The 25,191-nt window shown below is 33.5% G+C and overlaps 1 protein-coding gene and 2 long non-coding RNA genes across 3 annotated transcripts; 2 read left to right on the top strand and 1 right to left on the bottom strand.

Moving 5' to 3' along the window:
• Positions 1–494: 494 nt before the first annotated feature.
• On the bottom strand, positions 495–23,295 carry LOC123884879. Its single transcript, XM_045934109.1, has 10 exons — positions 22,959–23,295; positions 21,786–21,940; positions 20,991–21,245; positions 1,970–2,640; positions 1,693–1,887; positions 1,488–1,592; positions 1,320–1,386; positions 1,132–1,227; positions 946–1,048; positions 495–818 (listed from the first exon to the last, which is right to left on the bottom strand). Exons 3-9 carry the CDS (start codon positions 21,153–21,155, stop codon positions 956–958), a joined length of 1,392 nt encoding a protein of 463 aa, XP_045790065.1. The 5' UTR covers positions 21,156–21,245; positions 21,786–21,940; positions 22,959–23,295; the 3' UTR covers positions 495–818; positions 946–955.
• Positions 9,072–11,162, top strand: LOC123884880. Its single transcript, XR_006801001.1, has 2 exons — positions 9,072–9,470; positions 10,919–11,162. It is a non-coding gene; the product is annotated as an uncharacterized LOC123884880 (long non-coding RNA).
• On the top strand, positions 13,686–15,880 carry LOC123884882. Its single transcript, XR_006801002.1, has 2 exons — positions 13,686–14,188; positions 15,637–15,880. It is a non-coding gene; the product is annotated as an uncharacterized LOC123884882 (long non-coding RNA).
• Positions 23,296–25,191: the final 1,896 nt, after the last annotated feature.

Below are 25,191 nucleotides of genomic sequence, written 5' to 3'. Positions count from 1 at the left end.
TTAATTAAATTTATGAGGATTCCACGACGGTTTTTACAAATACCGGTAGTGGTATGTATGAGATTCCACTACGGGTATTTTCAATATCCGTAGTGGTATGTATGGTTTTCATTTTTTTTTTTTTAGAGTCTGGGATTCCACTACCGGTATTTGTAAATACCGGTAGTGGTATGTATAGTTTTCATTTTTTTTTTTTAGAGTCTGGCATTCCACTACCGGTATTTACAAATACCGGTAGTGGTATGTATGGTTTTCATTTTTTTTTTTTTTAGAATCTGGGATTCCACTACCGGTATTTGTAAATACCGGTAGTGGTATGTATGCTATTCCATTTTTTTTTAGAATTGAGGATTTCACTACGGGTAATTACAAATACCCGTAGTGGTATGTTAGTTTTCACTACTGATTGTTATAAATATCAGTAGTGGTATGTTAGTTTTTTTTTTTTTTTTTTTTCGTTTTTTTGTAGCTTCCTGTGCCTGCATATTAATATGAAAAATCAAAACTCTAGAACAGTATGCACATCCTAAAATACCAATTCCATCACCTGATAAACAGTCCTAAAATACCAATTCCTAAAATACCAATCCTAAAATACCAATTCCTAAAATACCAATTCTAAAATACCAATCCTTCATAAAATACCAATTCCATCACAAAAATACCAATTCTAATACCAATTCCTTCATAAAACCATCCTAAAATAGTCCAAAATAAACAGTCCAAAACAGTGAGATGCACATCCGAGCCAAAATACCAATTCCATCACCTGATCTGCTTCCAAGACTCAAACTAAAGCTAATAACCAATTCATCACCCTGCAGAATCTCAAATTTGACAGAAACAAAGTTCAAATAAACAAGTGTAAACTAAAATTGCTGCAATGTATTGAATAGACCAATTTGCAAAAACAAAGTTCAAATAATTAACTATTCTATAACTCACCAGATAAATCTTAACCCTCCAATAACTCCAAAAAATATGTTGACCAACGTAATCGCAATTCATACATCTCCTCAGCAGTTAACTCTTTTGGGTCATTAAATACCTACAATAAGTAAATAATAATATAAAACTATTCTTGACTCGGTTATAAAAAATTATTGATGTATAAAAAATAAAAATTATTACCTCCATCCAAGAATCAGTTATCTTAGCAGTGACAATGTCCAACATATTTTTCATTACATAGTATCCACAGTCATTTGAATTATATTGTTTCCTCGCCTACAAATTATATATAGTAACATTTGATCAAAAAATACCACACTTACTTATCAAAAAAGTAAATATATATAAAGTTAGAATACCACACTTACTTGTGGATAAAGCCATACGGTATTGTTCTTTCTATTGCCATTCGCCATTTGATCAACCGTAAAAACACTAATTCATAAGAAAAAAAAGCCGCATAAAATCATATAAAATTTGTAATAATTTATGTTTATAGTATATAACCAAAACCCCTAAAGTATAAACTTAATTACCTTGAAACAATTTTCTCCATTATTGGATTAAGTTTCCAATGTAGTGAACAAATAACAACCACGGTATTTATCTTTGGACAAAGTATTATCAACTGCCAATGTCCTCTGTACGCGTGCGTGGAAGAACAGTATTATATTGTTAATAACTATGAGTTATAAAAAATAAATAAGTATTAAAAAAATACACAAATTCATACAAACTTACACATGGTTAAATGGTAATAATTGACACTCTTTCTTTTCATTTTGTAACTTATGCTGGATGTATTTCTTGCATTTACTTTGAGATATTCTCTGATCACTTTTTTTCCCAGCATCACCAACAATGTTCAGAAAAGTTGGTTCCAAAATTCCATATACATTTGTGGTGTTGTTTTCAATGCATAAACGATGAATGTACCTGAATATAATTTTAAAGTTAGGAGAGATATATAACATATTAACAGATATTGAGATAGTAGTAAATAAGAAAGTACACTTACGAGCACCAAACACTTAGAGTACTCATGTCGAGCCAAATAGAACCCACCAACAACTCTCTTATACACTTGCAAGACATGAGAAAATTAGTACACATTGAACAATGAATTAATTCTACATCCAAATGATCATCACCCCTTTTCAGAACCATGATTAACAATTTCTGAACATCGTCCATGTTATCTTGAGCCTCTGCTACCGGTGCAGGAGAACGACTTCCTTTTGCGCTTTCAGTGACAACAACCTCCTTGAGTTCATTTTGCATCTTGACCGGTGCAGGAGAACAACTCCCTTTTGCGCTTCCGGTGACAACAAGTTGTTCAGTTTGCGCTTCAGGTACCATGACTCTATTATTTGTATCAGAGGTTTGGGATAAACCCATGGACTTTAGTGTCTCCATAAGAGAATCTTGCATCATCTTACGCTCTTGCGCCAACTTTTCCTCAAACTTAGCTTCCAAATCTGCTTTAAATGCTGCTAGTTGCTCTTTGACATCTATACCTTGACTTTGACGTGAAACCTTTGATCTTCCCCAGTAAGTGGTAATGTTATGTTTTTTTCCAACACCACGAACACTACCACCATGCTCAGGTGTTCCAATGGCTTCTGTTAGGACATCGTGACGTCCCGTTGGAACAAAGTCACCCTTTTTTGAGTCTTCAACAATTTTCTCCTACAACATGCACAAACTGAAGTAACAAGGTTTGTCACAAGGAAGGGGGGTTTGAATTGTGACCCTTTAAAATTTTCTACTGCAAAATAAAGTTAGACAATAACAGCCTACAAAAGCTTGATGGTTAGATCAACTGGAGAACGTTCTCCTTAAAATGTAAGTGCAAATAATCAAGTGATTAGTGTGTATAGTGTTTGCATAAAATAAAAGAGTAAGGGAGAAGAGAATCACACAAAGAATTTATCCTGGTTCACCCCTTAATAGTATGGGCTACTCCAGTCCCCACTTGCGTGAGATTATCCACTATAATCTAGACCAAGATTACAGAAACTTCCCTTTGATCTAAGCCCAGATCAAAGAACCCTTTATGACCTAAATCCAGATCACAAAGTATCCAGCTATATTCAGCTGATCTACCTTTACAAGGTAACCTCAATCAATTATACCCAATTGACTTGAGAGAATCCTAAAGATTTAACAATGATTCTTTTGGATCTAAGCTTATACACCTAACCGGATGTGAAGCTTACAAATTGATACACTCAAAGTACTCTTACAAAATATGATCCTAGATTTCTAGAGAGCTTTAGAGTATGAGTGAAAAGAAGAGCTTGATTGCTTGAGATGGAATGTATTTAGATTGCTTTGTGTGCTTCAAGTTCTTGCTCTTCCAATTAAACCAACGTGCTATTTATAGATGGAGATGCTCCTTTGTTGCTTGGACATCACACATATCCGTTGTGAGTGAAGAAATAGCCGTTGAGAGACAAACAAAACAGCCCATGTGATTCTGTCCTTCAGATGCTTCAGGAGATCGTTCTTCTCATGGTCTCTGACAGTCACTTGTACTTGTTGGTCAGAAATATTCTTTGGCCAACTGTAAATGGGTTGTCTCTGAGTGTATATCCGTTGCAAATGTATTTCCCATGTGGGAAAATAAGATTTGAATTCATTTGGATAAGATTGCCACCTAAGTGCAGAAACTGGGAGATCATTCTCCAGGACGTTGGAGACCATTCTCTGAGATGGTGTGGATAAGGTCCAACGAAAATATAGCTGTTGCAAGTTGTTGCAAGTTGTCAACCAGCTGTAAACTCTTCATCAAAGGCATAGAGTAGCCACTGTTCACTTGTCCTTCAAAGGACACATGAATAGTAAGATGAGTACTTTTTTATGGGGGAATGTAGCCACCCTTGTCATAAGCTTTGTACTTGATTCAGATGTGAGGCTTCTATGCAAGCTGTATGTACTTGTTGCTGAGTTCTTATTGGTCTAGATTATCTTCTTTAATGATGTTCTATGAGAACATAAAGCCTTGTTGCAAGATGTGAAGTTATTATTCCTTAAAGAAGCTTATTTGAGTAAGCTCAAGAACCAAAATTAATTCCTTGCCTTAAATGACTTATTTGTACTGTTATGATCTTTTAATAAGTCCAACTTAAAAGTTCTTTCTTGTCTTGTACCAGTTGACTTGAATAAGTGCTTATGCTTTAGAACGCATAAGTCTGGAGACCAATCTGAGATCATTCTTCTACTGCAGATTTGTCTAAAACTTGTTTGATTCTTTTCTTATGAGTGAAACAAGGTTAATTTAATCCATTGCATCTGTTCTTAAATTAAATCACTCAAGAGCACTTGTTAGATCACAAAATGATCAGAATCAAATTAAAATTTAATTAAGGGTTGTTATCTTTAAAACATCAAAATAGGATTTTGTCTCAACAATCTCCCCCTTTTTGATGATGACAAAACCTTTAATTAATTTTTGATTGTGATTCTGATTAAACCATATTCAGTAATAATACTTGTGATTTAATCATATAAAGCTCCCCCTCAATTTTAGCATTCTTTATCAATTTATAAAATATGCAAATGCAAATTGAGTAAAAATATGTAAAGACATAAATTTGAATCAAACATAACATTCATTAATCAAACTCATAATCAGAGAATATGACATTGTTCAGGTACATGATTAATGATTCAAAAAGGTGATTCAAAATATAATCTAAGTTCTTAGAATTCAAACAACATACAATTAGAAGTTGAAACCAAAACAACTTCCAATTATATCTACAAATTCTAAGACTGAAGTACATAAGGCAAACAACAACATAATCAAAAGAGTTTTTAAAACATTTCAAAATATCACAATCTCCCCCTAATTACTACAGAATTCATTCTCCCCCTTTTGTCAACAGCAAAAAGGCTTGGGAGGTATGAAGGAGTGCTACTGAGGATCTGCAGGAGAGGAAGGATCAGAGTTAGAGTCTTTGCCAAGTTCTGGAAAATCTGGAACTTGTGGAGGAGGATTTGATGGAGGTGGATTGATACGCATTGCTGGGCAAAATTCTTCAATGAGCCAGGTCCTAAAGAGCTGGTGCTCATGGATAGTGTAGTTCATCAGAGTGTTGTTGATCTTGATGGCTTGAAAGAGCTTAGCCATATCTTTCTCAACTTTTGACTTTTTGATGGGTCTTGAGTCAAAAGGAGGTATATTTGCAGAGTTTTGGAATGCAGCAGAATCAGTTGATGGGTAGCTAGTGCAGAAAGAGTTCATGGAAGCAAAGTTGTGAGGGAAGGATGGCAGAGATGGACCAGCATCAGTATAGATAGGCTGATGGATTTTTGAAAAATCTGAAGGAGTTGAAATGAAATTTTTCAGAAAATCTGTGGTGTCAAAGGAGGTTTGTGGAGAGGTTAATAAAGGTGAGAAGATGGATGTATTGACAGGATTATTAATGGTGGAAAAGTCATTATCCAAGACAGAGGTGTGAGGATTTTGAGGGTTGCCAAAATCATTTCTTAGGTTATCAAACTCTAGGGATACAAAAGGATTGAACTGAGCAGAAGTGGTTTTTTCACTTACAGTTTCTTTGGTTTGTTCTGTTGGAGCTGAGACTGGGAGGATGATCTCTGGATGGTCTCCCTGCTGTGTTGTCACAGCTTCAGCTAGAAGGTTCAGATTGCTATCCTTTTCAAAATCTTCTCTTTTTCTTTTCTGGCTTGGATCAGGAATGGTGTGGTCTTCAATATCTCCTATGAACTTCATTCTTCCAATATTCTTTAGGGAGAATGTGGTAGATGAATTCTTTCCTTCTTCTCCTTCAAAGCTTACTTTGAACTTGTTGAAGACTCTTGTTAGAAACATACCATAAGGAAGAGTGACTTTTCTGGATTCATTTTCAATGACAGAAACCATATGTTTGAGCATGACAAAGGGTAGGTTGAGAGGAATTTTGTTGAACATATGATACATTATCAACATATCATTGTCAGTGACTTTATCCTTGCTACCTTTTCTGGGAAAGATGGCATGAAGACACATGTTGTGGAACATTTTGAACACAAGTTTAAGTTTGGAAGAGGATGGATTTTTGAGAGAGGTTCCGGGTTCATAGATTTCAGACATGAATGATTCCTTGTTCACTCCTGCCATGGAGAACCAGCTTTCTCCATACAGTTTGTGACCAGATGAGGGTACATCTAAGAGTTCACTGAGGAGTTGTTCAGTGACCTTGAATTTGATTCCTTTGAGTTCAGAGGCAATGTAGGTTTGTTCAGAGGAAATAACAGCATTGAAGTAAAAAGCTGAGATAAGGTTAGGATAATGAGTTTCTCTAATGTTGAACAAGTTTGTCCATCCAAGAGGGTTGGTATATTGAGTTAGGTCATGATCTGTGTTGATAAGATCATCAAAGTTATACACTCTACCAGGAAGAACAGGTTTTTTCTTTGAAAAGATTTCGAAGCTTTGTTGACAATCCTCATGAATAAGAGGAGCAGGTTTTTTGAGTTTTCTAATCATGATATCTTCTCCAGAAGATTCAGATTTTGAGGGTTTGGAGTGGTGTTTGGACGATGAAGGTCTTTTTGAGTAGGTTTTAATTTCAGGAACGGATTTGGCTTTTGGAGAGCCTGAGTGTGTATTTTCTGAATCATCATCAGAGAGAGAATACACAGTTTTATCTATTGCTGGTCTTCTCCCAGCACCTGAGGCTAATCTACTTGATTTTCTGACTTTTGAAACATCAAGTGATTTGGATTTTTTGGTTTTGTTTGAAGTTGAAGTCTTCTTAGAGATAGGGTTAGTTTTGATTTTTGGAGTGGTGGTTTTGATTTCAGCAGCGGTTTGAGAACATTGAATGGGTTCAATGACGGTTTTACAAGTAATTGGAATGGCTCCAATTAAAACTGCAGAGATTTGAATGGTTGTTGGTGGTGGTGATTGTGTTTCAATAGAGGGTTGGTTTGTTTGAGGCGTATTTGAGGGATTTGATTGAACTTCAATCTCATTTTCACGAGTTGAAAGGGATTTAGAAGAGGTAGAGGAGGATGATTTGGTACCTGACTTTTGAGAAGAGGATGAACAACTTTCCATTTTGTTCTTGTTTGCAGGTTTCTTCAAACGAGCCATGGAAGCAAAATTTGATTTTGGAAGATGAACAGTGGAGAAGAGATAAGGGTTTGATGAATAGTGGAGAATAGATAAGGATTTTACGGAAGTGATGATGAAAGAGTGTAGATTTTGTTTTGATTAAATAAACCACTAATGAGAGAGTGTCTAGAGAATAGGAAAGGATTTGATAGATAGGTTAGGTGTAGCTTAGTACAATTATGAATAGTTGCAAATTGTACTTAGGAAAACTAAAAAGAGAGAGAGAGATAGTTAAGGCGTGAGAAAGAGAGAGACAAATGTCATGGGAAGAGTAAAGGACTTAAAAATTATAATTAATTTGAGAAATAAACATTTAAGAGTTTTCAGCCAAAACTTAGATCATTTTTTTAAGACCTGATTTTTTGTTCAGGGAAAGAATGTTCTCCTGACGTTCTCCAAGAGGAGAAACTTTGTCTCAACAATATTCAGCTGGGATTTTTTATAATTCTTAAATTTTCTTTAATAAAATTAAAACGATCTTCAGTTAGAGGTTTTGTAAAAATATCAGCTAATTGAGATTCAGTATCAACAAATATTAATTCAACATCTTTTTTGCAAACATGGTCACGTATGAAATGATGTTTAATTTCAATATGTTTAGATCTAGAATGCTGAATGGGATTCTTTGATAAATTAATGGCACTAGTATTATCACAAAGAATTTTAATATTTGTGTACCTTAGGGAAAAGTCCTCAAGTTGGTTTTTGATCCATATCACTTGTGAACAACAATTTGCAGCTGATACATATTCTGCTTCAGTTGTTGAGAGTGCTATGGTGTTTTGCTTCCTACAGCACCAACTTACAAGAGCTTCACCAAGAAATTGACAAGCACCACTTGTGCTTTTTCTTTCAAGCTTGTCACCAGCATAGTCAGCATCACAATAGGCTTTTAGGTCAAAATGAGATCCCTTTTTGTACCATAGACCAACATCTGGTGTTCCCACCAAATATCTAAAAATCCTTTTGACTGCTGTAAGGTGAGATTCCCTTGGAGATGTTTGAAATCTTGCACAAAGACCAACTGAGAATACAATGTCTGGTCTACTTGCAGTTAAATATAGAAGTGATCCAATCATTCCTCTATATTCTTTTTCAGACACAGTTTTACCACTTTCATCTTTGTCTAAATTTGTTGATGGATGCATTGGAGTAGTCATGATCTTTGCTTCATTCATGTTGTACTTCTTGAGAAGATCTTTGATATATTTTTCTTGACTAATAAAGATTCCATCATCTTGTTGCTTGATTTGCAAGCCAAGAAAGAAACTGAGTTCTCCCATCATGCTCATTTCAAATTCACTTTGCATAAGGTTTGAAAAATCCTCGCACATTTTTTCGTTAGTAGCACCAAATATAATATCATCAACATATATTTGCACAATTAATAAATCATTTTCATTTGTTTTTCTAAAAAGTGTTGTATCAATCTTTCCTCTAGAAAAACCATTTCCAATTAGAAATGAGCTTAATCTATCATACCATGCTCTTGGGGCTTGTTTAAGTCCATATAAAGCTTTGGTAAGTTTAAAAACATGATTAGGTTTGTGTTCATCTTTAAAACCAGGAGGTTGATGGACATAAACCTCTTCATTTAAAAATCCATTTAAAAATGCACTTTTCACATCCATTTGAAAAAGTTTAAGACACTTATGAGATGCATATGCAAGTAATATTCTAATTGCTTCTAACCTTGCTACTGGTGCAAAAGTCTCATCATAATCTATACCTTCTTGTTGATTATAACCTTGAGCAACAAGTCTTGCTTTGTTGCGAATTACCTTACCATTTTCATCCATTTTATTTCTGAAGACCCATCTAGTTCCAATGATAGAATGATCTGCAGGAGCTGGTACTAGTTTCCATACTTCATTCTTTTCAAATTGTGAAAGTTCTTCTTTCATAGCAATTTTCCATGATTCATCAATGATAGCTTCATCTATGGATTTTGGCTCAATTTGAGAGATCATAGCTAGATTGTTCTCATTAAGTTGAAATGATCTTTGTAACATCCCAATTTTTATTATTAGAATATTTATTTATTGTGGCGTGTAATTTTCGTAATTGAATATTTCGGTATTTATGAGTTTAGACTTAAACTGCTAACTAGAGTAATTAATAGATGAGAATTTCTTTATGGAGCTTTAGGTGAGTTGTGCCTAAAATAAATAGAATGAGTATTATGTTAGTAAGTTAGTAGAATGGGGGGTGTGAATTGGAATTTTGTAGAAAACCTAACTATAAAAGCTAGTTAGTAAGAGAAAGAGTCATTATTCACATTTCTTAGGGAAGTTAGAAAGAGAGGCTCTAGAAACAAAAGGAGGAAGAAACGAAGAAGTGAGAACCAAGCTCAAAGAACAACCAAGCTTCCATTTTTCAAGCTTCATTAGAGGTATGAGGGTAGTTTTATAATCTTTGAGGTGAATTAATGGAGAGGAGAGAAGTATCCTTCTCTAGCTCAAACTCTTCTCATCTCTTTTTCATTTTGGGTTAGTTATGGGATTTGGGAATATGTTAATCATGAAATTTATGTTATGATATATGATTATCTATGTGTGTTCATGATTTATAAATGAAATGATTTGATAAATGATGAAAATCCATGAATAAGTGCTTATAATTGATGATTTAAGTTGATTTAATCATGTTATAAGTGTGGTAATTGTTTGACATGAATTTATGGGTTTAAATAAGTGATTTTCGTAGCTTTAACGTGCTTATTTGGACCAAAATCGCACCAAAACGCATCCTGCAGTATGAACAGTGCGCTTGCGACGCAATCTGGCCGACGCTATAGTCGACGCAACCCCTTATGTTGACTATTTTGACTTTTTTTTGACTTATGCACCCGGAATCTATTTTGCTCATTTTTTCGTGTAGATTCCGATTACGGAGTTTGTTTTCTAAGATGATTGTTGGTTGTTTGTGTTTGCATATAAAGTATGCTTAATTAGTTTTTATTAATTGAATTAAATAACTAATTGTTGTTGATTAGTTTTAGTATCTTTTGAGTATGGAATAAATGTATTTTCCATGAGTTGATGATGATAGTGATGTTGTTAAGTCTTGTTGATACATTATGTGTTGTTGATTAATGATGATGATTAGGCTTGTTGATAGATTATGATAAATTATGATGTTGATTTATTAATGATGATAAATGATAATTTATCATGAGTAGATGTATTCTAAAGACGATGATTTAGAATATTTGGATTATGTTATCCATATTATGTTGATGTTATAGTTGAGATAAAACCATATGTTTGGTATATGCACATTCATGCATTCATAAGTTGTGTCTATTGATGAGTATCCTAGAGACGATGATCTAGTTTACTGTTATTCTAGAGACGATGATCTAGAATGTTTTAGAGACGATGATCTAAAACACTTGGATTAAATTATCCAAAATTATGATGAAATGGTACCACATGCATTAGATGTGTCTAGGTGATATCACATCTATGTGACATTAGAATACATTAGGAATTATGTGTTGTTCCTAATTGTTAAATGATACCTGACATATATAGAATTCATTTATTAATGTTGATGATTAATACCTCTCAAATGTGATGTATGATTGATAAATGAATATAATGCGTTACCTGATTATTATAACTCGTTAATAACATGTAGTTATGTGATATATGTTATCTTTAACTCATATATACATATGTCTGAGTATGTCTGATATATGTGTGTGGATGTCTGAGTTGTATCTATGTAACTGTTCTTATTTATTTAGTGTCGGATATTCGTTATATTCGATCACTAGTTATGATTATATTATCTAACCCTCTGTTTTGTGTTTGTGCTGAACCGTTGTGGGTTCAGATTATCAGGTTGTGTATGTTTGTCGGTGTTCGAGTTGTTGGTGAAGCTCCGCTCTGATTATGACACGGGGAAGGGTTTATCGAGTCTTGTACTTGTATTCTTATTTTATTGTAAATGTATTATTTTAGAAAATAATTTTTATTAAGCGAGGTTTATGCTAATTAGCAATGTTCTTGAAGTATGTAATACCTTAAACCACTATTTTATATTTTAACTTCGACTTCGAGTCGTTTTAATTTTATTATCCGCTGTGTATTTTGAAAAAGAATTTTCTATAGTTGGATTTATTTAAATATTGGGTTTGGGTGTTAGAAAGTGGTATCAGAGCCCCGTTGTCTTCGGACTGTGTGGGTTATGTGTCGATCAGAGCAAGTCTGTGCAGTCAGACTGAGTGGGCGTAGTGTCAATCGTGTTTGTGTAACTGTTGTATTTTCTTGGTGATTTAATTTTCGTAGTTACACTTGCACATTAGTCACTATATAATTATTTTGCGAACGTGTGACTAGTTTTAATGAATTTTGTTTCTAGTTCCTTGTTAGCATGTTGTTTTACTTAATTCTTGAAACTTATTTTTTTTAAGGGATATGAACTTTAGCATTTATAATCCTTACTTCATGATTGAATATTAAAATGATGATAGTTTAAGTATTAACTTGTCAATGCTTGAATGATAGATGATGTTTTGTTCTAGTTGCTTGAGCATGAAAATTCTTGCATTCTTGTGTTACTTGTGATTAAATTAAATGGGAAGATAATGATGGTTTTGTTAATAATTGAACTTGTATAGAATGTTGAAAATTATTTTGTGCTATCTAGATTCAATCATGACTTGAATATGCTAATGGAATCAATAGATAAATTAACTATTTGTGGTAGAGTTTATGTGAATTCTTATGTATGTCAATATATGTATAATTTGTGTGTAGTTGTTTAGGACGTATAAAAGTTTTAGAAGAAGTATTTATTTTCAATGATGTAAATCTTGTTGAAAATGTAAATTGTTTTCTTTGAGTATGAGAAACTAATTCTTTTTCACGAAAGTAAAAAGAGTAGGAATTAGTAATGAAGTTAAGTGGATTATATGATATATTTGGCATATGTTTTACTTTATATACGACATGCGCTAAGTTATTCAAATGAAAGTTGACTCATTCTTTTTGTTATTTGTAAGTTACAGTGAATAACTATGCTATTTTTTATACGATGAATTTGGTAAATGTGTTGCACAAGTTTTGATGTTTTGTTTTACCATGTTAAGATAATTATATTTTTGTATGGCATGCTTAGGTGAAAGTAAATTGTTGAATTTTAGAATTCATTGTTATGAAATATTTATCTTTTCTTGTTTTGATTTAATTCTTAATTTTTAGAATTAAGGGAAGATATATGTTACCTGAATGTCTATGTGAAATAGTATGTTTGGCTTTTGTGCAAATTAATGTAGATGTTCATGTTTTGTATTTTGTAGTTTACTCTTTGTATGCGACAAGTGTGTAAACACCGTCGATTCTAGTTCCTTTCGTGAGAGCTAGTTAGTGAACCATAAAAGTCTACAATTAGGTATGAGAGTTGAAAATTCTAATTGGAGTTGTAGGTGGGTTTGAGATAAGTGGGGGAGAAGATTATATTCCTATGAGATGTTTAAGTGTAAGAGAGTAAGATAGATAGAGATGCAAGTGAGAGTGTTCGGGTGTTAGTGATGTCTGCTTCGGAGTTGAATGAACTAAAAGATCTATTAGAAGAGGTTTGTCAAATCGATCATTTCGTTGCGGAGCGCGACATTGTTGTTGAGTAATAAGAAGGATGACCGCATGAGTGTTGATTATCGGCGATTGGATGAAGATACCATTAGACAATTTTACGGATTAGTTGATCAGTGCTCATAAGTTAAGTAAGGTGGATGTCGTGGTGCAATAGGAAATCCTAAGTCGATTAGTGAGATTAGAATTTTTCGAGGATTAGCTAGTTGTTATCAGAGATTTAAAGGAAGTATTACTAGAATGAGTTAAGTGGTGTGCTCTTATAGATGGTCGGGTTGTGGTCAATGTGTCGAGGAAGTGGAAGATTCATGGGAAGAAGTATCCGACTCATGATTTGGAATTAGTGGTTGTTGTGTGTGCGCTTAAGATTTGAGAACAATATTTTATATGGGTCGAGATTTGAAGTGTTCAAGTGATCTCAAGAGTTTGAAGTGTCTGTTTGATCAAAAGGAGAAAAAATATGAGGTATAAGGGATTGGTTAGAATTTTGGAGGATTATGAGTTTGAACCAAGTTACCATTCTGGTAAAGCCAAAGAGTTGAGTTAGCAGTCTTGCAGATGTCAACATTTATGACAAGAGAATCAGAGTTGATTAAGTAGTTTAGAGGTGTGAGATTGGAATGTAAGATAACACTTAGATTTGTTAAGTTGAGTAAGATAAAGTTGACAAGTCATATTCTTGAAGAGAATTGGAGAAGCTCGAAAGTGGATTTAAATTTAATGGACCGATTGATGCAAATCAATCAAAGTAAAGAAGTGGACTTTGGAGTAAATAAGGACAAGGTTAAGAAATTATGAGATAGAGTTCGTGTATCGGATTTAACCAAGCCCGAGAAGAAGATTATAAGAGAAAGTTACGGTCGGAAATCTGGATGGTGAAATCATTAAATGAAAAAAAAAAAAATATATATATATATATATATATATATATATATGTCGGAGAATTTCACGAAATTTTGGAAGGTAAGATGAGGTTAAGTACAAGAGTCATTAACGGAAGAATGGAATAAGAAAGTTAATCGTTGGAAGGACGTGTTAAGAACGAGTAATGGAGGAGTCTTATCCGGGGTTGTTTTAGTCAGGTAATTTTCGAGGGCGAAAATTCTGTAAGTGGGGGAGAGTTGTAACATCCCAATTTTTATTATTAGAATATTTATTTATTGTGGCGTGTAATTTTCGTAATTGAATATTTCGGTATTTATGAGTTTAGACTTAAACTGCTAACTAGAGTAATTAATAGATGAGAATTTCTTTATGGAGCTTTAGGTGAGTTGTGCCTAAAATAAATAGAATGAGTATTATGTTAGTAAGTTAGTAGAATGGGGGGTGTGAATTGGAATTTTGTAGAAAACCTAACTATAAAAGCTAGTTAGTAAGAGAAAGAGTCATTATTCACATTTCTTAGGGAAGTTAGAAAGAGAGGCTCTAGAAACAAAAGGAGGAAGAAACGAAGAAGTGAGAACCAAGCTCAAAGAACAACCAAGCTTCCATTTTTCAAGCTTCATTAGAGGTATGAGGGTAGTTTTATAATCTTTGAGGTGAATTAATGGAGAGGAGAGAAGTATCCTTCTCTAGCTCAAACTCTTCTCATCTCTTTTTCATTTTGGGTTAGTTATGGGATTTGGGAATATGTTAATCATGAAATTTATGTTATGATATATGATTATCTATGTGTGTTCATGATTTATAAATGAAATGATTTGATAAATGATGAAAATCCATGAATAAGTGCTTATAATTGATGATTTAAGTTGATTTAATCATGTTATAAGTGTGGTAATTGTTTGACATGAATTTATGGGTTTAAATAAGTGATTTTCGTAGCTTTAACGTGCTTATTTGGACCAAAATCGCACCAAAACGCATCCTGCAGTATGAACAGTGCGCTTGCGACGCAATCTGGCCGACGCTATAGTCGACGCAACCCCTTATGTTGACTATTTTGACTTTTTTTTGACTTATGCACCCGGAATCTATTTTGCTCATTTTTTCGTGTAGATTCCGATTACGGAGTTTGTTTTCTAAGATGATTGTTGGTTGTTTGTGTTTGCATATAAAGTATGCTTAATTAGTTTTTATTAATTGAATTAAATAACTAATTGTTGTTGATTAGTTTTAGTATCTTTTGAGTATGGAATAAATGTATTTTCCATGAGTTGATGATGATAGTGATGTTGTTAAGTCTTGTTGATACATTATGTGTTGTTGATTAATGATGATGATTAGGCTTGTTGATAGATTATGATAAATTATGATGTTGATTTATTAATGATGATAAATGATAATTTATCATGAGTAGATGTATTCTAAAGACGATGATTTAGAATATTTGGATTATGTTATCCATATTATGTTGATGTTATAGTTGAGATAAAACCATATGTTTGGTATATGCACATTCATGCATTCATAAGTTGTGTCTATTGATGAGTATCCTAGAGACGATGATCTAGTTTACTGTTATTCTAGAGACGATGATCTAGAATGTTTTAGAGACGATGATCTAAAACACTTGGATTAAATTATCCAAAATTATGATGAAATGGTACCACATGCATTAGATGTGTCTAGGTGATATCACATCTATGTGACATTAGAATACATTAGGAATTATGTGTTGTTCCTAATTGTTAAATGATACCTGACATATATAGAATTCATTTATTAATGTTGATGATTAATACCTCTCAAATGTGATGTATGATTGATAAATGAATATAATGCGTTACCTGATTATTATAACTCGTTAATAACATGTAGTTATGTGATATATGTTATCTTTAACTCATATATACATATGTCTGAGTATGTCTGATATATGTGTGTGGATGTCTGAGTTGTATCTATGTAACTGTTCTTATTTATTTAGTGTCGGATATTCGTTATATTCGATCACTAGTTATGATTATATTATCTAACCCTCTGTTTTGTGTTTGTGCTGAACCGTTGTGGGTTCAGATTATCAGGTTGTGTATGTTTGTCGGTGTTCGAGTTGTTGGTGAAGCTCCGCTCTGATTATGACACGGGGAAGGGTTTATCGAGTCTTGTACTTGTATTCTTATTTTATTGTAAATGTATTATTTTAGAAAATAATTTTTATTAAGCGAGGTTTATGCTAATTAGCAATGTTCTTGAAGTATGTAATACCTTAAACCACTATTTTATATTTTAACTTCGACTTCGAGTCGTTTTAATTTTATTATCCGCTGTGTATTTTGAAAAAGAATTTTCTATAGTTGGATTTATTTAAATATTGGGTTTGGGTGTTACAATCTTCTGGTTCTTACTCCTTCTGCAGTATCGCCTATTATTTGTTCTTGAGGATGATTGTTTACAATCTTCCACGTTTTAGGAGGTTCTTGAGGTGGTGATTCCTGTTCTGCAACCTGTTCTTTTGATGAGCTTTGCTCATCTTCATCATCTATTTCTCTTACACATGATATATCATCATATTCATCAAATTTTACATGCATGCTTTCTTCCAAAGATTTTGATGTTAGATTATAAACTCTATATGCTTTAGATGTTAAAGAGTATCCTAAAAAGATTCCTTTATCAGACTTAGAGTCAAATTTTCCTAGATTGTCTTTAATATTTAAGATGTAACAATAACACCCAAAAATGTGAAAATAAGAAACATTTGGTTTTTTATCTTTCCAAAGTTCATAAGGGGTTTTGTTCAAAACTTTTCTAATAGACATTCTATTCAAGATATAGCAAGCAGTGTTGACAGCTTCAGCCCAAAAGTATTTTTCAACATTGGATTCGTCTATCATAGTTCTTGCCATTTCTTGTAAGGTTCTATTTTTTCTTTCAACAACTCCGTTTTGTTGAGGAGTTCTTGGGCAAGAAAAGTTGTGAGAAATACCATTTTCATCAAAGAATGATTCAAAGTGGGAGTTTTCAAATTCTCCACCATGATCACTTCTTATGGAGATGATATTTGAACCTCTTTCATTTTGAACCTTTTTACAAAAGATTTTAAAAGATTCAAAAGATTCATCTTTACTTTTTAAAAATAAAACCCATGTGTATCTAGAGTAGTCATCAACAATAACAAAACCATAGTTTTTGCCACCTAGACTAGTAGTTTTGACAGGTCCAAACAAATCTATGTGAAGTAATTCAAGAGGTCTTTTAGTTGAAATAAAATCTTTAGGTTTAAAACTACTTTTGGTTTGTTTTCCCTTTGTACAACTTTCACATAGTTTATCTTTGTCAAAACTTATCTTTGGTAATCCTCTTACTAGATCAAGTTGAGAAAGTTTTGCAATTGTTCTCATATTTACATGTCCTGCTCTTTTGTGCCAAATCCATTTATCCTTTTCAAGAGATACAAAACATGACTCAACAGGCAGTTCATCTAGATATATGACATATACATTCTTTTTTCTTGATCCATTAAAAAGAGTTTTTCCAGAAGATATTTGTTTAATTTCGCATGTATGAGTTTTAAAAATAACTTCAAGACCATTATCACATAGTTGACTAATACTTATTAAGTTATGTTCTAGACCCTCTACATAATGAACATTTTCTAATTTAGCAGAATTAATTTTACCTATTATACCTTTACCTTTGATACTAGCTTTTTCATTATTTCCAAAGGTAACGGTTCCTCCTTCCTTTTCTTCAAGGGAAAGGAAGCTGTGTCTGTCTCCAGTCATGTGCCTCGAGCAGCCACTGTCCAAGTACCATGGCTTTTTCTTGACTGCTAGCATACATTCCTGTATTTGAGTTTAGTAAGACTTTTGGTACCCATATGGATTTGGGTCCTTGTTGGTTAGTGTTTTTAAAATGTATTCTCTTATGAGATGGTTTTGTGTATGCATTCCTTTGAGACCAGTTTTGGAGATTATCTGGAGAATGATCTCTCACAGAATTTTTTGATCTTTTCTTAAAACAGAAGTATCTTATATGTCCATGTTTATGACAGAAGGAACAAAACAGTTTTTTTACTTTTTGATCTTTTTTAGGTAAGAAAACTTTATCATAAATTGTTTGATGAGTTTTGAAGCCTATTCCATTTTTATCAATTACTCTTTGTTGAACACCTAGGATGTTTTCAAAGGTTTCAGTTGCTTTTACATATTTGGCTATGTCTTTTTCTAAAAGTGAAATATTCTGTTTTAGTCCTAAGTTTTCTTGTTGAACAGTAATTTCTTCTTTACTTAACTTAGCTACTTTATCTAGATCATTTTGAACTCTTTTTAAAGTGTCTTTTAAGGTTTTATTTTTAGTTTCATACTCATCTTTTTCTTTGATGACTTTAGTAAGTTCAAATTTATACTCATCTCTTTCTTTAATAATTTCAGTGAGTTCATTTTTAAGTTGATCATACTTTTGAGCAGTAATTTGTGAATCATACAAGAGATTATCAAATAGTTGTTCAGTTTTCATGCATGATGAACAAGGTTCAAGATTTACCTCATCAAAGTTGGTTCTGGTCATTAGGCAGACATTTGCTTCTTCTTCTTCTGGTAATTCTTCTAGATCGTCCCATGTAGCCATCATGGATTTGTTGTAGGGAGGTTTTCTTTGCTTCAGCTTTGGACATTCATTTTTGTAATGTCCAGTTTGATTGCATCCGTAACACTTTACTTGGCTTAAATCAGTTTCATTTCTTCTTGGTGGAAATGAATTTTTGATTTGATTTCTTCTCATCATCAGCCTTTGGATTCTTCTTGAGAGAAAAGCCATTTCTTCCTCATCATCTTGTTGAAGGGGATTCTCTTCATCACATGTTATTTCTCTTTTAAGGTTCTCTTTTACTTGTGATTCTAGAGCAATCATTTTGTTATTTGCTGGTTTCTTTTCTTGAAGTATTGCTTCATGAGCTTTTAAAGATCCAATGAAATCTTCTAGATCCATTGTTTTGAGATCTTTTGCTACAGTTATTGCAGTTACTATGTGTCTCCATTCTTCTGGTAGACATCTTAGTAGCTTTCTTATTCTCTCATGTGTGGTATACTTTTTGCCAAGAGAATTTAGCTCATTTATGATGACTGTAAACCTTCCATACATTTGATCTATAGTTTCACTATTACTCATTTCAAACAGTTCAAACTTTCTTACTCCTATGTCAATCCTTGTTTCTTTTATGTGGCTGGTTCCTTCATGGTGTGTTTGAAGAGTGGTCCACATTTCTTTGGCGTTCTTGCATTCCATGATCCTGTCATATTCTTCCCTGCACAAAGCACTTTTAATAAATAGTTGAGCTTTAGTGTTTAGTAGTACCCTGTCAGATTCTTGAGTTGTCCATTCAAGTTGTGGTTTTGGTGTGAATGAATCTTTGACCAGTGGAGCATAGTCTCCAACTTCAATTACAGCCCACATGTTGATGTCTTGTGACCTAAGAAATAGTTCCATCTTGTCTTTCCAGTAGTAGTAGTCATTTCCTTCAAAAAGAGGTGGTCTATTTGATGATCCTCCTTCTGAGATGAATTTTGCAGGTTTAGACATTACTTCCTTCCTGAATCTTTTCCTCAAGCACTTGTTAGATGCTTAGATTTTAGAGGCAGTGCTCTGATGCCAATTGAAGTAACAAGGTTTGTCACAAGGAAGGGGGGTTTGAATTGTGACCCTTTAAAATTTTCTACTGCAAAATAAAGTTAGACAATAACAGCCTACAAAAGCTTGATGGTTAGATCAACTGGAGAACGTTCTCCTTAAAATGTAAGTGCAAATAATCAAGTGATTAGTGTGTATAGTGTTTGCATAAAATAAAAGAGTAAGGGAGAAGAGAATCACACAAAGAATTTATCCTGGTTCACCCCTTAATAGTATGGGCTACTCCAGTCCCCACTTGCGTGAGATTATCCACTATAATCTAGACCAAGATTACAGAAACTTCCCTTTGATCTAAGCCCAGATCAAAGAACCCTTTATGACCTAAATCCAGATCACAAAGTATCCAGCTATATTCAGCTGATCTACCTTTACAAGGTAACCTCAATCAATTATACCCAATTGACTTGAGAGAATCCTAAAGATTTAACAATGATTCTTTTGGATCTAAGCTTATACACCTAACCGGATGTGAAGCTTACAAATTGATACACTCAAAGTACTCTTACAAAATATGATCCTAGATTTCTAGAGAGCTTTAGAGTATGAGTGAAAAGAAGAGCTTGATTGCTTGAGATGGAATGTATTTAGATTGCTTTGTGTGCTTCAAGTTCTTGCTCTTCCAATTAAACCAACGTGCTATTTATAGATGGAGATGCTCCTTTGTTGCTTGGACATCACACATATCCGTTGTGAGTGAAGAAATAGCCGTTGAGAGACAAACAAAACAGCCCATGTGATTCTGTCCTTCAGATGCTTCAGGAGATCGTTCTTCTCATGGTCTCTGACAGTCACTTGTACTTGTTGGTCAGAAATATTCTTTGGCCAACTGTAAATGGGTTGTCTCTGAGTGTATATCCGTTGCAAATGTATTTCCCATGTGGGAAAATAAGATTTGAATTCATTTGGATAAGATTGCCACCTAAGTGCAGAAACTGGGAGATCATTCTCCAGGACGTTGGAGACCATTCTCTGAGATGGTGTGGATAAGGTCCAACGAAAATATAGCTGTTGCAAGTTGTTGCAAGTTGTCAACCAGCTGTAAACTCTTCATCAAAGGCATAGAGTAGCCACTGTTCACTTGTCCTTCAAAGGACACATGAATAGTAAGATGAGTACTTTTTTATGGGGGAATGTAGCCACCCTTGTCATAAGCTTTGTACTTGATTCAGATGTGAGGCTTCTATGCAAGCTGTATGTACTTGTTGCTGAGTTCTTATTGGTCTAGATTATCTTCTTTAATGATGTTCTATGAGAACATAAAGCCTTGTTGCAAGATGTGAAGTTATTATTCCTTAAAGAAGCTTATTTGAGTAAGCTCAAGAACCAAAATTAATTCCTTGCCTTAAATGACTTATTTGTACTGTTATGATCTTTTAATAAGTCCAACTTAAAAGTTCTTTCTTGTCTTGTACCAGTTGACTTGAATAAGTGCTTATGCTTTAGAACGCATAAGTCTGGAGACCAATCTGAGATCATTCTTCTACTGCAGATTTGTCTAAAACTTGTTTGATTCTTTTCTTATGAGTGAAACAAGGTTAATTTAATCCATTGCATCTGTTCTTAAATTAAATCACTCAAGAGCACTTGTTAGATCACAAAATGATCAGAATCAAATTAAAATTTAATTAAGGGTTGTTATCTTTAAAACATCAAAATAGGATTTTGTCTCAACACAAACAAAGTCACAATATAGTAAATAATTGTGTTACTTGAAGCAAAAGCATGATTATAATGTTACTTACAATTTTCTCAGCAACTTTTTTTACAGGCTCGGATGTGAATTCTCCCCCTTTCTTTTGTCGTGCTCTCGTCCATGTCTCATAGCGTTCCGGTGGAGATGGATGACGATCATCATCAGTTAAGCCAGAACTATCTTTCGATAAGGACAATCTGTTTTCATTGATCATCTGCTCCTCGAGCCTCTTATACCCTCCACGGGATAATACATGTGGGTAAACATTCTTTGCATGATTCTCCCTACCCTTTTGACTTTTTTCCTATTATAAACTCAAATAATTAGTAATGTAAAAATCACATTCAGCAGTCGATCATCGATATCCACACTACCACTTTCTCTATGGGACACACTTGGCGTTGCAACTACTTCACCGTGCCATATCCATTGTGTATAATTTTGACAAATCCCGTCACAAATTAGATGATTCATGATTTCTTTCTTAGTACGTTTTGGTTCTTTATTTGCACAATTTATACACGGACATAGAAAAAGTGGAGGAAATTCAGGAGGAGGACGTTCTAGTTCAGCATTACTTTCCGCAAACTGTAGAAATTCCATCACTCCATGTCTGTACTCAGTACTTAATCGATTAGCTCTCATCCAACTACGGTCCATACCTACGTTTCGAAATTTATGCATTCTAAGTTAAAGGAATGACTAGGTTGTTACTATTGCGAAACATTCTCTCGCCCTATTTTAATAAAAATTCATAGCCTATAACAGAATGACTAGATTATGCATTCTATTTTAATAAAAATTCATAGCCTATAGCTTCTATGTTTTGAAATAGAATCGGTACCTGTAGATGAGACCGTGATTGAACCTTCTAACTTCAAACAAAGATGACAACACCAAAAAAGAGCAACACCAGCCCCTGCACAGCACAAGCAACACGCAGGAGCAGCAATCACCGCCTAACGCAGGAGCAGCAATCACCGCCTAACACAGCAACCCCTGCACAGCACAAGCATTGATAATTTTATAAATATATTTATACAACTTAGTTAATATCAAAACAAGTTGTATGTTTATACAATTGGCCATAAATATTGACCCCTGCCCATGGCCAAGTTGTATGTTTTCTTGAAGCCGAAGCTGAAGGGTATTTGCAAGAAAAAAGATCCCATCTTATAAGGCTATGTGGTGAAGCTGAAGGGTATTTGGAGAGACACTACTCAGCTATCTTAGGCTCATACCAAAACCCTCTTGACCATCTCCATATTTTCCCTTACTATTCTAACTACATCAAACTTGGTCACCTTGAGTAAGTATATTATATGGCAGAGATATTAAGCACTATTCTAACTCCATATTTTCACTCCTTAGCCAACCTTGAATATATTAAGCACTATAACTTGAGTGACTTCTATATACCTTGAATATATTAAGCACAAGGTTAACATGAGTGACTTCTATATACTTGCTTATACCTAACACCCTCATGTGCAGCAACATAACGAATTTTGAATCACACTTTGACATTAAAACATGGCTTGGTTATTTGAATTTTCTTGCCTATTTGGAGTTTAGCTTCAACAATAAAATCTGATATAATAGCAGCAAAATAGCAGCAAAACATGGCTTGGTTTAAAACATTACATATCATCTATGAAGTAAAAAATAATCAAAATAGCAGCAAAATAAATATCATAAACAGAAATGACCATATATCTTTTTACTTTTCATTAAATCTCATGCTAAAGTGACCTACACAGACCTACACAGACTTCCAAATCTCATGCAAATTTGTATTTTTATATTGACATTCTCATCATCAAGCCATCAAGCAGAAGAAGAATGAAAACCCACACAAAAAAACACAGACCCACACAGAAATGAACATCACAGACCCACGAAAACGACGTGAATGAAAACGAATGAAAACCCAAGCGAATGAAAACGAATGAACAAGAATGAAAATGAATGAAAACGAAAACGAATGAAATTTGGAGGAAGTTTGATTTATTCATACCTTTACCGAATAAAAACGAAGAAATTTGGAGGCGATTCAAGCATTCTAGGGTTTGGAGAATGAAACCGAATGAAATTGGAGAGATTGGAGAATGGAGAATGGAGAATGGAGAATGGAGAGATTGGAGAATGATTGGGAAATTGGAGTGTTTGATTTGAAGAACTTGGGACGATTTGGAAGAACTTGGGACGATTGAGAATGGAGAGTTTGCAGTGGGAGGGAGATTGAACGCGTATGAAAATTGGGAATGAAAATGACAATATGAAAAATATAATAACACTATTAGGATTCCACTACCGGTGAATCCTAGATCGGTAGTGAAAAGTGGGAATATGAAAAAAATAATAACATTATTAGGATTCCACTACCGGTGAATCCTAGATCGGTAGTGGAAGATAATTAAAACAAATTTGTACGTAATTACGACATTGCCACCGTGTCTACTTTCCACTACGGATTTAGCAAAGCCGGTAGTGAAATCCCTTGTCTCTGAACTTTCCACTACCGTTTTAAAAATATCAGTAGTGGAATCCTTTGGTCAAATGTATTTCACTACTGGTATTCACATACCGGTAGTGGTATCTCCAAACCAAAAGTCATTTTTCTACTAGTGCTTATAAAAAATATCGGACAACAATTTCATAATTTCGAGGGCGCCTAAAATCTTAAGGACGACCATGATTGTGGGAACCATAAAAACAATTTTTAAAATTGGACATAAAAAACCAACTTTTAAATTATTTGTTTAATAATGGATAAATAGTGAAATTATTTTTTTTAAGCAGTTCATAAATGTAAACCGATTGGGAACCAATTTTAAACCAAATTAAAACTATTTTAAAATTTAATTAGTATTGTATTAAAATGGTTTATAGAAACTTAATTGAATTGTCTCATGAGTTTAACATAGTTGGTAGGATATTGCATTATATATGTAGGGGGCGGGATTTGAACTCCGGTCAATCCACTTATCCATCTTAAGAGTGAAATTTCTAGGTTGACAAATAAAAAAACTAAATTAAATTATTAATGTGGTTTAATTCAGTTCAATTTATAAACTATATATGATAACCCCTTTTTAAATTTTTTATAATCAAAATAGAATTTCAACCCTTGCAATTCACAAATACCTTTAAATGTTATGTAAGCAAACTAAAGGGTTATTACCTATGAAGCACGTCCGACACAGACACCGCGACACGACACAGACACGGACACCGCAACACCGCTAATGTATAAAATATAGGACACTGACACCGCTACATATTTATAAAAGATATAAATTGAGAGTCAAAATATTTACATGTAAATCTAAGTTAAGCAAATTATTTTTTAAAAAAAAATTTAAAATAAAATATGATATTATTTTACCTTTACTTATCCATCTATTTTTGAAAAAGCTAAAAATATTGTAATTCAAATGTAATATTTTCAATCACTCATTGATTAATATTGTTGTTTCGACACATTTTAACTCTTGTAGATATGTGTGATATGTGCCTAAGGAGAGTATAAACAAAGAAAAAACAAATTTTTTTGGGACACTTGTCCGACACGTGTCGTACGAGTGTCTTTACAGGTGTCGGACACCAATCAAAGAAGTGTCGAAATTGAATTTTTTTGGACACTGATCTGAGCCATCTGACACGTGTCGTATGAGTGTCATACGAGTATCGAACACCGACACGTATCGGACACCACAATACGTCTAATCATAGAGGTGTTTGTGCTTCCTAGGTTTTTACACCAATCAACATAACCCGTTAAATTAATGAGTACGCGTATTTATGGATCGAGTTCATTTTTGCAAAAGGACCATTTATTGGAATTCAATAGGCCTAATACAATTGGTCAACATAATTTTATTTTTTTTTACGAAAAAAACAACGATATTCATTCATTCAAATTGACATAGTACATCAATCGAAATCATTACATATTAAAATTTACTAAAAACTAAAAAAGATGAATCTGCAAACAAGCTCACAACAACCGAGTTAATAGCATAAAATGACTCAATGTCTACAAATATGACACAACCTACAATTGCTATAATAAAATCCAAGTGTCCGGAATAGTCATGCATCCGGATCTGCAACGTTGACGACTCTAAAATCATTGAATCTGCACTGAATTTGGATAGAAATAAATCTTTAAATTTAAACAAAACAAACACCATATGAAGACGAGATAACAAACAACTCCGTACTAAGACGAGAATAAAACAACACCA

Source organism: Trifolium pratense, linkage group LG5, assembly GCF_020283565.1.
Source record: "Trifolium pratense cultivar HEN17-A07 linkage group LG5, ARS_RC_1.1, whole genome shotgun sequence".
Classification (NCBI taxonomy): domain Eukaryota; kingdom Viridiplantae; phylum Streptophyta; class Magnoliopsida; order Fabales; family Fabaceae; genus Trifolium; species Trifolium pratense.
Note: the sequence above shows the minus strand (reverse complement) of the source record. Positions and strands in the feature narration are given on the sequence as shown.

Coding starts and splice junctions, on each gene's coding strand:
- LOC123884879 (XM_045934109.1), bottom strand. CDS start 21,155: ATGATCAATGAAAACAGATTGTCCTTATCGAAAGATAGTTCTGGCTTA. Junction 2,641..20,990: donor AAAAAGTTGCTGAGAAAATT/GTAAGTAACATT, acceptor TGCATGTTGTAG/GAGAAAATTGTTGAAGACTC. Junction 1,387..1,487: donor ATGGAGAAAATTGTTTCAAG/GTAATTAAGTTT, acceptor CTTATGAATTAG/TGTTTTTACGGTTGATCAAA.